Source organism: Genypterus blacodes, unplaced genomic scaffold, assembly GCF_046128005.1.
Source record: "Genypterus blacodes isolate CSIRO-AG114 ecotype Tasmania unplaced genomic scaffold, CSIRO-AGI_Gbla_v1 ptg000028l_1, whole genome shotgun sequence".
Taxonomy (NCBI): Eukaryota; Metazoa; Chordata; class Actinopteri; order Ophidiiformes; family Ophidiidae; genus Genypterus; species Genypterus blacodes.
The window spans coordinates 2,251,029-2,263,223 of record NW_027466841.1 but is presented as its reverse complement, the minus strand read 5'-3'; the positions used below and the strand labels follow the sequence as shown (position 1 = coordinate 2,263,223).

The window sequence follows — 12,195 nt, the reverse complement described above, 5'->3', positions numbered from 1 at the left end:
TTTTCACAGGTAGAGTTTTGTTTCCCTTCCCACCTGCTGAGATGTTCATGTTCACTTTTTCTCTCCCTGTAAGAAGTACGGGTTCTCATGGCCTTGTACCAGGTAGGAGTAACGGGAAGGATTTTTACCTTGGAAGGTCTTCAGCACCTCTGGGTTGAGATCGTATGACCCTGACTGAAAGGTGATAGGAACCATAGATTGTATTAGTCTCTGTTAGAGAAAACCCCCTCAGAAACAAACAGAGATACAACCAAACATGCACACACGCATGCACAAGAAACCGGTCACCAATAGGTAATGCTGTTTTGTTTCCCTTCCCATGCGAATCTAACAAAACATTCACAATCAATCCCAAACTGCTATCAGCTGCTGTCAACAGCTCAGTGTCAGTGAAGTTTCCCATCACCCTGAGACGCCTCCATCATGAGTCTCTCTCACGGCTAAAACACCAGCAGGGGACATCAGTGCAAATCAGACTCTAAGAGCAAGACCATGCCTTACCTTTTTCACTCCTTTAAAAACCCGATGAATTCCCTAAAGCAACAGATTGATAGTCAGGCAAAGCAGGATGCACGGGGGAGGAGAGCTTCACTCAAAGTATCTAAAGTAACATGCTGGATTGACAATGTCAAATGTAATGACAGAGGACAGTAATGAGTCAAACGGATGCAACAGGTTGGGACGGCAGCACAAAACAATAGGCTTCATTGGCTGATCAACATGATCGAGACTATGCAGCACGGATGGTCTGAAGATTAGAGGGCGTAATTCAGCCGACTAAGGACTATAGCGATGACAACTCACCGATCCGTTGGAGTGCTTTTTGTCCACCAACACGTGGGTGCTGCCCCCCTCTGTCATCTCCATGGAAGGACCTGCCTCCCCGCGGTTTGCACTTGCACTTGCACGGGGAATGGGGGTGATGCCTTGCCTGGGCCATGGCCCCGCTATGTCGTCTGATGAGTATGGACTATTGTCGTAGTTTGGCTTTCTCCTTGAGCAGCACCTCCTGAAAAGTGTAACACAATATGACATGAGAAGAAACTATGATGTAAATGTTATAATGATTACTGACTTAAATGTTATGGACACTCTTCAGTCTGAGGTCGGCTAAAGAGTTACAGTGTGCGTTAAAGTTATGACATGATATTCACCAAATTAAGGGGTTTTCACAACCTGGCAACCCAACCTGGATTACAAATGATCTTTATAACACTAATAAATCATATATTACGCAACAAAAACACTAGTTGTTGTAGTTGGTGGTATGTTGCTGTCAATGTTCTCACCAGCAGCAGTATATGAACAACGCCAGCACCATGATGAGTAGAACGCCCCCTAGCACACAGGAGATGACCACCACTGCCAGCAGAGCCGCTACACACAAACACACACACACACACACAGACACATATTATAAACTGAAGGTGGAGCCATACGTGCTGTTACAACTTCACTCTGCCTGTGAAACTGTGCAGTTACTCACAGTCATTGCAGTTGAAGCCGGCATAGCCGAACGCACACCTGGAAGACAAAAACGGAGATATTCATTTCCCAGGCCTGTTGCATCTTAATGGAGCTTAACATATAATCCACTTGGGGGAGCCAGTCACTTAGCTCCCCCTCCCTCCTCCACAGCCTACAAGTGGATTCTTGTGCCGACCCCCCTCACTGGACACATAAAGCTCGCTCTTAACGGTAAAACAAATGTGTGCACTCACGGTTGACATACGTCTCCCACTGCTCTCTCCCCACTGGCACAAGCTGCAAAGAGAAATGACAACATTGTGACTTACAGAAACACGCTGTTCTGCCCAACCAGACTGAAACGAGAACCTAAGAACCGTCTCGGAAGCAGTAGACAGAGAAGTTCGCTACGCCTGACTATACACACCAGTATAATGTACGGCTGTTATAGTTTATTTACGTGTGAGTTTGAGTTATGACTATTAACAGCACGTCTGTATTAGCACATTATGTTTTTTTAATGGGAAAGAAACTACACAGCATGTATGTGGAGCTAAAGGTTTCCTATATCGGCTCTCACATCCAATCCAACCCTGCGATGAGAAAGAGAGGGCTGTGATTTTTTCACCGGTTTCCAGGGAAACGACCCCATTACAAAGGAGCAAATTCGAAAGATATATGAAGTAAGGGTGAAGGGTCAGCATGGTGAAAAGGCCGCAGCACTTGACCTTGTCTCTGAAGCTCACTCCCTGTTGATTCTTCCTCTCGTTCTCACACACATAAGTATTTCAGTGAGGATAACACATTTTTTGTTACACTTCTCTGAACTGTAGATCAGCTGGAAATATTCTGCCTGATCCAGTTCTCAGACTCTGCCAGCCTTTATGGTGCCAAATGGTCCCTTTGGCACCATAATTAGAGCACAGAATACAAAGGCAAGGCGTTGCGTAAACACTTGAAACATTCGTCTTGAAGAAAAAAGAATATTCCGCCATTAAAAGACAAATAGTGTCTGCTATTACCTCTGCAGCTCGTGCTAGAGTACACGATGGAGACATAGCCCTCTCTGCAGGAACAAACAGCCAGACCGTTTGCACTTGAACATTTTGTAGTGAGGGAGTCGCAGGGGAGAGGCTGCTGGTCACACAGGTTTGTGCCTGAGACAGAGAACACAACAACCAGGTCATTTTGAAAGAATCATATGCGGTAACTGATCCACGTAATCTGTTCTCATCTGCAAACAAACTATCGCCTCTAGCTTCTTGGTTTATGTACATACCTCTAAATGTGGCACCAGACAACAAGCCCGTTGAGTTAGCTATTGCCTGATTGATGGAGTTAGTGATTGAATCTTCAGAGACTTTGCTATTTTCAAAGACGTTGTTCACGGTTGCTCTTATACTGCCTGGTCTAGAAAAGTTTAGAGAAGCAGGACAAAAGATAAGAAACTTCTCATGGACTATAATGACTCTTAGACTGTGCAGCAGAAAAGGTAGGCACTTACTCAAGCTGTATAACGTCGGATTGTACGTATCCAGGAAGGCCTCCAAGCACGTCTTTGAGCTGCAAAAAAATAATTAAAACATTGTTTTGTTAATCACCACGCAATGTAACCACCTAATGTGCTTTGTGAGTGTAGGACCTACCGCTACAGAGATTTTAGCGGCTGTTTCCTTAAATATTGCCGAAGTTGGGTCACTCATTCCACTCTGATATGTCCTGTTGAGATGAAGCTCACCTGGAAACACTTGGGCTGTGAGAGGAGAAAACAAAGAGAATACAACAAGAAAGAGCTTTCAGCAAACGTTTGAACACCCCCAACTTCAGCAATTTTATTCTATGACCGGACATGACATGCTTGTGACATGGCGATGTTCTTACCAGGTTCACAACGACCATCTAACAGGAAGGTACCAGAGATACACTGACATATGCCGTCAAGACAGACACTGTGAAGCGGGCAGGGGTTTGAAGGACACACTGAAGACACATGAAAGAGAATGATGTTATTACACAGCTACTAAAACATTCATAGTCATCATGTTCACTTCAAAAATATGTAATAAATTGATATCACTATATTTGATTCAACTACACAGAATGCCCTAACCTCTTGAATCCCAAAAAGTAGCTTCAATGGCAATCAAAACCACACAGAGCACTTTGGAGAAACCTTTACAAACCTATGACCGGACTCTGGGTGGTGATAGTTGGAGCTGCTGTGGTAGAGCTGTAAGTGGTGTGTGTTGGTTCCATGGTGCTCTGTGTTGGTGTAGCAGAGATGGTGGTGGCACCCGAATTGGTGGTTGAAATCGGACCAGTGGTTTCATTAGCTAAGTCATCGAAAAACAGAGTTAAAAGATGGTCGTGTATTAACAATGGCTTTGATTCTATTTCATGTGATAAAGATGAAATCAGGAGCATTACATTATCCGTGGCAATTAAAATTATTGAATCACAGGAAAAAACATTTTAAAAGAAGCATTCAGACCTACCTCTGGTTGTTGTTGTGGGACTAAGAGTGGTAGTAATTCCAGTTGTGCTGTTGCTGGCCATTGTGGTCATTACACTGGTAGAGTTGGCGTCAGGTGCGACTGTTGTACTGGTAGAGTTGGCTTCAGGTGCGGCTGTTGTACTCGTAGAGTTGACCTCAGGTGCGACTGTTGTACTGGTAGAGTTGGTGTCAGGTGCGGCTGTTGTACTGGTAGAGTTTGTGTCAGGTGCGGCTGTTGTACTGGTAGAGTTGGTTTCAGGTGAGGCTGTTGTACTTGTAGCATTGGTGTCAGGTGCGGCTGTTGTACTGGTAGAGTTGACATCAGGTGCGACTGTTGTACTGGTAGAGTTGGTGTCAGGTGCGGCTGTTGTACTGGTAGAGTTGGTGTCAGGTGCGGCTGTTGTACTGGTAGAGTTGGTTTCAGGTGCGGCTGTTGTACTCGTAGAGTTGACCTCAGGTGCGACTGTTGTACTGGTAGAATTGGCTTCAGGTGCGGCTGTTGTACTCGTAGAGTTGACATTAGGTGCGACTGTTGTACTGGTAGAATTGGTGTCAGGTGCGGCTGTTGTACTGGTAGAGTTGGTGTCAGGTGCGGCTGTTGTACTGGTTGAGTTGGTTTCAGGTGCGGCTGTTGTACTTGTAGCATTGGTGTCAGGTGCGGCTGTTGTACTGGTAGAGTTGACGTCAGGTGCAACTGTTGTACTGGTAGAGTTGGTGTCAGGTGCGGCTGTTGTACTCGTAGCGTTGATGTCAGGTGTGACTGTTGTACTGGTAGAGTTGGTGTCAGGTGCAACCGTTGTACTTGTAGAGTTGGCTTCAGGTGCGGCTGTTGTACTGGTGCTTGTGGTTCCTTGTATGAATATAAGGATGCATATCAATAATAAGGCTATTATAACCTCTCTGTGTTTATGCCTGATTGTAATCTTATGCATATTACAAAAGCACATAGAATTCCTCTCTTTCCACTCCACCTTTCGTAAAAAGAAGTATAAATAGGTTTACTTGCTGAATATCTGGCATTTGTTTTCACAATGTTCAAAATGTTTTTTGTCAATCAAATAAATTTAAGACACTGGAGGAAACGAATTGAGTTCAGACACCATAATCTAACCAGTTTGTGCCTGAGACAGAGAACAAACGAACCATGTTATTTGAAAGAATAATATGCTGTAACTGATCCGCTTAATCTGTGCTCATCTACAAACAAACCATCGCCTCCATCTTTTTGGTTTAACAAGAAGAAGAAGAAACACTTTTATTGATCCCCGAGGGGAAATGTATGTACATACCTTCAAATGTGGCACCAGACAACAAGCCTGTTGAGTTAGCTATTGCCTGATCGATAGAGTTACTGATTGAATCTTCAGAGACACTGCTATTTTCAAAGACGTTGTTCACGGTTGCTCTTACACTGCCTGGTCTAGAAAAGTTTAGAGAAGCAGGACAAAATATAAGAAACCTCTCATGGACTATAATGACTCTTGGACTGTGAAAGAAAAAGTAGGCACTTACTCAAGCAGTACAACGTCGGATTTTACGTAACCAGGAAGGCCCCCAAGCACGTCTTTGAGCTACAAAAAATAAATAAAAACGTTGTTGGTTAATCACCACACAATGTAACCAACCAATGTGATTTGTGAGTGTAGGACCTACCGCTACAGAGATGTTAGAGGCTGTTTCCTGAAATATTGCCGAAGTTGGGTCACGCATTCCACTTTGATATGTCATGTTGAGATGAAGCACACCTGAAAACACTTGGGCTGTGAGAGGAGAAAACAAAGAGAAAACAAAGAGGAAGAGCTTCAAAGCATTACATTAGATTGCATCAGTGAAGATTAAAAAGATTGAATCACAGGAAAAACATTTTACAGTAAAAGAGGCATTCAGATTAACCTGTGGTTGTTGTTGTGGGACTAAAGGTGGTAGTAATTCCAGTTGTGCTGGCCATTGTGGTCATTACACTGGTAGAGTTGGTGTCAGGTGTGACTGTTGTACTGGTAGAGTTGCCGTCAGGTGCGGCTGTTGTACTGGTCGAGTTGGCATCAGGTGCGGCTGTTGTACTCGTAGAGTTGGTGTCAGGTGCGGCTGTTGTACTGTTAAGGTTGACGTCAGGTGTGGCTGTTGTACTGGTAGTGTTGACTTCTGGTGCAACCGTTGTACTTGAAGAGTTGACTTCAGGTGCGGCTGTTGTACTCGAAGAGTTGGCCTCAGGTGCAACCGTTGTACTTGTAGAGTTGACTCCCGGGGCAACCGTTGTATTGGTGCTTGTGGTTTCTTGTATGAATATAAAGATGCATATTAATTATAAGGCCATTATAACCTCTCTGTGTTTATGCTTGATTGTAATCATATACATATTACAAAAGCACATATAATTCCTCTCTTTTCACTCCACCTTTCGGGGAAAAAGTGTAATTAGGTTTACTTGCGGAATTTCTGGCATTTGTTTTTACAATGTTCAAAATGATTTTGTCTATCACATCAATTTAAGACACTGGAGGAAACAAATTGAGTTCAGACATCATAATCTAACCATTTTGTGCCTGAGACAGAGAACACAACAACCAGGTCATTTTGAAAGAATAATATGCTGTAACTGATCCACTTAATCTGTGCTCATCTACAAACAAACTATCGCTCTATCTTCTTGGTTTATGTACATACCTTCAAATGTGGCACCAGACAACAAGCCCGTTGAGTTAGCTATTGCCTGATTGATAGATTTACTGATTGAATCTTCAGAGACACTGCTATTTTCAAAGACGTTGTTCACGGTTGCTCTTACACTGCCTGGTCTAGAAAAGTTTAGAGAAGCAGGACAAAAGATAAGAAACCTCTCATGGACGATAATGACTCTTAGACTGTGCAGCAGAAAAGGTAGGCACTTACTCAAGCCGTACAACGTCGGATTTTACGTAACCAGGAAGGCCTCCAAGCACGTCTTTGAGCTACAAAAAATAAATAAAAACGTTGTTTTGTTAATCACCACACAATGTAACCAACCAATGTGCTTTGTGAGTGTAGGACCTACCGCTACAGAGATTTTAGCGGCTGTTTCCTTAAATATTGCCGAAGTTGGGTCAATCATTTCACTCTGATATGTCATGTTGAGATGAAGCTCACCTGGAAACACTTGGGCTGTGAGAGGAGAAAACAAAGAGAAAACAAAGAGGAAGAGCTTCAAAGCATTACATTAGATTGCATCAGTGAAGATTAAAAAGATTGAATCACAGGAAAAACATTTTACAGTAAAAGAGGCATTCAGATTAACCTGTGGTTGTTGTTGTGGGACTAAAGGTGGTAGTAATTCCAGTTGTGCTGGCCATTGTGGTCATTACACTGGTAGAGTTGGTGTCAGGTGTGACTGTTGTACTGGTAGAGTTGCCGTCAGGTGCGGCCGTTGTACTTGATGAGTTGATGTGAGGTGCGGCTGTTGTACTAGTAGAGTTGGTGTCAGGTGCGGCTGTTGTACTGGTCGAGTTGGCATCAGGTGCGGCTGTTGTACTCGTAGAGTTGGTGTCAGGTGCAGCTGTCATACTGGTAGAGTCGGTGTCAGGTGCGGCCGTTGTACTCGTAGAGTTGGTGTCAGGTGCAGCTGTTGTACTGGTAAGGTTGACGTCAGGTGCGGCTGTTGTTCTGGTAGTGTTGACTTCTGGTGCAACCGTTGTACTCGAAGAGTTGACTTCAGGTGCGACTGTTGTACTTGTAGAGTTGGCGTCAGGTGCGGCTGTTGTACTCGAAGAGTTGGCCTCAGATGCAACCGTTGTACTTGTAGAGTTGACTCCCGGGGCAACCGTTGTATTGGTGCTTGTGGTTTCTTGTATGAATATAAAGATGCATATTAACAATAAGGCCATTATAACCTCTCTGTGTTTATGCTTGATTGTAATCATATACATATTACAAAAGCACATATAATTCCTCTCTTTTCACTCCACCTTTCGGGGAAAAAGTGTAATTAGGTTTACTTGCGGAATTTCTGGCATTTGTTTTTACAATGTTCAAAATTATTTTGTCTATCACATCAATTTAAGACACTGGAGGAAACAAATTGAGTTCAGACATCATAATCTAACCATTTTGTGCCTGAGACAGAGAACACAACAACCAGGTCATTTTGAAAGAATAATATGCTGTAACTGATCCACTTAATCTGTGCTCATCTACAAACAAACTATCGCTCTATCTTCTTGGTTTATGTACATACCTTCAAATGTGGCATCAGACAACAAGCCCGTTGAGTTAGCTATTGCCTGATTGATAGATTTACTGATTGAATCTTCAGAGACACTGCTATTTTCAAAGACGTTGTTCACGGTTGCTCTTATACTGCCTGGTCTAGAAAAGTTTAGAGAAGCAGGACAAAAGATAAGAAACCTCTCATGGACGATAATGACTCTTAGACTGTGCAGCAGAAAAGGTAGGCACTTACTCAAGCAGTACAACGTCGGATTTTACGTAACCAGGAAGGCCTTTAAGCACGTCTTTGAGCTACAAAAAATAAATAAAAACGTTGTTTTGTTAATTACCACACAATGTCACCAACCAATGTGCTTTGTGAGTGTAGGACCTACCGCTACAGAGATTTTAGCGGCTGTTTCCTTAAATATTGCCGAAGTTGGGTCACTCATTTCACTCTGATATGTCATGTTGAGATGAAGCTCACCTGGAAACACTTGGGCTGTGAGAGGAGAAAACAAAGAGAAAACAAAGAGCTTTGAAGCATTACATTAAATTGCATCCGTGGTGATTAAAAAGATTGAATCACAGGAAAAACATTTTAAAAGAAGCAGTCAGATCTACCTCCAGTTGTTGTTGATGGACTGAGGGTGGTAGTAATTCCAGTTGTGCTATTGCTGGCCATTGTGGTCATTACACTGGTCGAGGTGGTGTCAGGTGCGGCTGTTGTAGTAGTAGTGTTGGCTTCAGGTGCAGCTGTTGTACTGGTAGAGGTGGTGTCAGGTGCAGCTGTTGTACTGGTAGAGGTGGTGTCAGGTGCAGCTGTTGTACTGGTAGAGCTGGTGTCAGGTGCAGCTGTTGTACTGGTAGAGGTGGTGTCAGGTGCAGCTGTTGTACTGGTAGAGCTGGTGTCAGGTGCAGCTGTTGTACTGGTAGAGGTGGTGTCAGGTGCAGCTGTTGTACTGGTAGAGGTGGTGTCAGGTGCAGCTGTTGTACTGGTAGAGCTGGTGTCAGGTGCAGCTTTTGTACTGGTAGAGCTGGTGTCAGGTGCAGCTGTTGTACTGGTAGAGGTGGTGTCAGGTGCAGCTGTTGTACTGGTAAAGGTGGTGTCAGGTGCAGCTGTTGTACTGGTAGAGGTGGTGTCAGGTGCAGCTGTTGTACTGGTAGAGGTGGTGTCAGGTGCAGCTGTTGTACTGGTAGAGCTGGTGTCAGGTGCAGCTGTTGTACTGGTAGAGGTGGTGTCAGGTGCAGCTGTTGTACTGGTAGAGGTGGTGTCAGGTGCAGCTGTTGTACTGGTAGAGCTGGTGTCAGGTGCAGCTGTTGTACTGGTAGAGGTGGTGTCAGGTGCAGCTGTTGTACTGGTAGAGGTGGTGTCAGGTGCAGCTGTTGTACTGGTAGAGGTGGTGTCAGGTGCAACTGTTGTACTGGTAGAGGTGGTGTCAGGTGCAGCTGTTGTACTGGTAGAGCTGGTGTCAGGTGCAGCTGTTGTACTGGTAGAGCTGGTGTCAGGTGCAGCTGTTGTACTGGTAGAGGTGGTGTCAGGTGCAGCTGTTGTACTGGTAGAGGTGGTGTCAGGTGCAGCTGTTGTACTGGTAGAGCTGGTGTCAGGTGCAGCTGTTGTACTGGTAGAGCTGGTGTCAGGTGCAGCTGTTGTACTGGTAGAGCTGGTGTCAGGTGCAGCTGTTGTACTGGTAGAGGTGGTTTCAGGTGCGGCTGTTGTACTGGTCGAGGTGGTTTCAGGTGCGGCTGTTGTACTGGTCGAGGTGGTTTCAGGTGCGGCGGTTGTACTTGTAGAGTTGGCGTCAGGTGCAACCGTTGTATTGGTGCTTGTTCCTTGTATGAATATAAAGATGCATATTATTAATAAGGCCATTATAACCTCTCTGTGTTTATGCCTGATTGTAATCCTATACATATTACAACAGCACATAGAATTCTTCTCTTTCCACTCCACCTTAAAAAAGTATTTACAGGTATTGCTGAATTTCTGGCATTTGTTTTTACAATGTTCAAAATGTTTTTTATCGATCACATCAATTTAAGAAACTGGAGGAAACAAATTGATATCAGAGATCCTAATCTGACCAGATCACCATAAATACAGGGACATTTAATTGTATAAAACAGTTCCTTAGTATCATAGAGTAAGTGTGCAGCAAGATGGCAGGATAAAAAGCAATGGCCAGTTTCAATTACATAGCATGATATTGTTGCTCGTAATTGAGAATATTTAATCAAAATTTCTTTTAGAATATGGGTTTTAGGACCATTCAGGAGCTTATCAAGTTGTTTTTGGAACGGTTTCCTTACTTTATCGTCCTGTTTTAGCTAAAAGATACTGTGCTGTAATCATCGACCAATAGACTTTATCCTTCAGTAAAAGTTTAGCTCAGTGCATTATAAAGTTTACAATACGTACCAAGTTGTAATACGTAATAAACGGCGGGTATTTATGGCATCTAGAGGTGTTAGGTTGAAGTGCTGCCAGGGTCATTTACAGCTGTCGAGTGACGCCTGTTGCTACTTTTCTCTCTGTGTTTATGCAGGAGGTCTTTGATAATAGTCCATTTACCCAAGTTCCTGATCCATATGCGTCGGCCAACTACGCTCAAACACCATTTCAACCACCAGAGAGGGAACAGGCGTCTTGAGTGGACGCCTTGTACAAACAGTTTTATCCAGTAATGAAAGACGTTGGTAGAAAACCAAGAATAACATCAGAATCTTAACTTTGTTTGATTATTTTCTCTGCGTGCAAGGCTCTGAGTGACCTTACTGCTTTATCACTCTGTGGCTCTCTGTGGTGAGACTCACTTTGCCATGAAAAACCCCAGGCTCAGCCCACCTTTGTCTCTCAGAGGGCACAGCACACACTGATACACACCCATACACAAACTGTGTAGAGGGAGTGGAAATCACCGATGATGTGTGAGTAATAGGTGACAGCTGAGAAGGATAGATTGTCTCTTTGAGCAGTCATAAAGTGAGAGAGGGAGTGTGAGATCACCGCTGAAAAACACAGACGTGCTCGCCAAGTGAGATTAGAATGCAATATTATTATCATCAATGTATTATTATCAAGATTAATGATATAAAAAAAAATATTTATCAGACTGAATCTTGAGTAAAAGCCTTGTCCTGTGGGTGATCTTGCTGCCTCGGTATGATTACGCTCAAGGACTCACACATTACAATGAAACAAGCTGAAGGTCAAGCATTTCACAGATAACATTCATTATACAGATATAGTTTCATTCTAGTCAAGATGAAGACAGCCATCGAATTGTACCGCAATAATCACATACCAGCCCCTTAATGAGATATAAGGTATGCTGTGCTGATGTTTGTGGTTCACTGAGCCCTGTTGCTTTATTGAATATCAGCAGTGAGTTTCCTTTTACAATAGCACGCCTCTGTGACTTAGTGTGTACACAAACTGGGTGCTGGGTGACGCTGGCAGCTTTGCATGTGCGGGAGGAAAGGCGGGAGAAGTACAGAACATTTTAAAACTATATTTCTTTTCATTTTCATAGGCCATGAAGATGCATGTTGGGAGAAACTATCATCTTGTCTCATCAAGCAGAAAGGCAACATGAGAGAGGAACATTGAAGCTATTCTACTTTACTGATCACAATGATGCCTTTGAGACCAAACTGGAGAATTAGATTATTAAATTATTATTAGAATTCTTCAGCAGAAATAATACAACAATACACTATTTACCCATACGCACAACATTTCAGTTCATTTAATAGTAACACGGAACAAATACCTAATAGATAAAAACAAACTGGAAAAATGAGGTGTGTGTCCGTGTGTCCCTGAAAATACTCAAAAGATATCAAGCGGCGACATGAATGGTCAGCGCAGCATAAAGGTCAGAGGAGACACGGGTACAAGTTGCTGTTAATCCAGATAAAGTAAGTGGGGGAGTTTTATGGTCTAGATAAGGCCGGTCCAAAGCTGGACACAGGGGAAGTTGAAGACAATGGCTACATATAAACACATCGCCAAACACAAAACACACAGAATGCTTCTTCTTCTGCTGTAATCT

The 12,195-nt window shown here is 43.4% G+C and overlaps 1 protein-coding gene across 1 annotated transcript; it reads right to left on the bottom strand.

Annotated features, from left to right (window-relative positions):
- LOC142993569 (uncharacterized) lies at positions 1–10,729 on the bottom strand. The gene is made up of 26 exons (XM_076144352.1): positions 10,713–10,729; positions 8,765–9,531; positions 8,536–8,642; positions 8,394–8,452; positions 8,169–8,299; positions 7,233–7,778; positions 6,993–7,099; positions 6,851–6,909; positions 6,626–6,756; positions 5,855–6,235; positions 5,615–5,721; positions 5,474–5,532; positions 5,251–5,381; positions 3,963–4,811; positions 3,651–3,800; positions 3,349–3,447; positions 3,114–3,220; positions 2,972–3,030; positions 2,747–2,877; positions 2,490–2,624; positions 1,722–1,764; positions 1,487–1,524; positions 1,290–1,377; positions 805–1,009; positions 502–534; positions 1–174 (listed from the first exon to the last, which is right to left on the bottom strand). The coding sequence occupies exons 1-26, from the start codon at positions 10,727–10,729 to the stop codon at positions 52–54; spliced, it is 4,662 nt and encodes a 1,553-aa protein (XP_076000467.1). The 3' UTR covers positions 1–51.
- Positions 10,730–12,195: the final 1,466 nt, after the last annotated feature.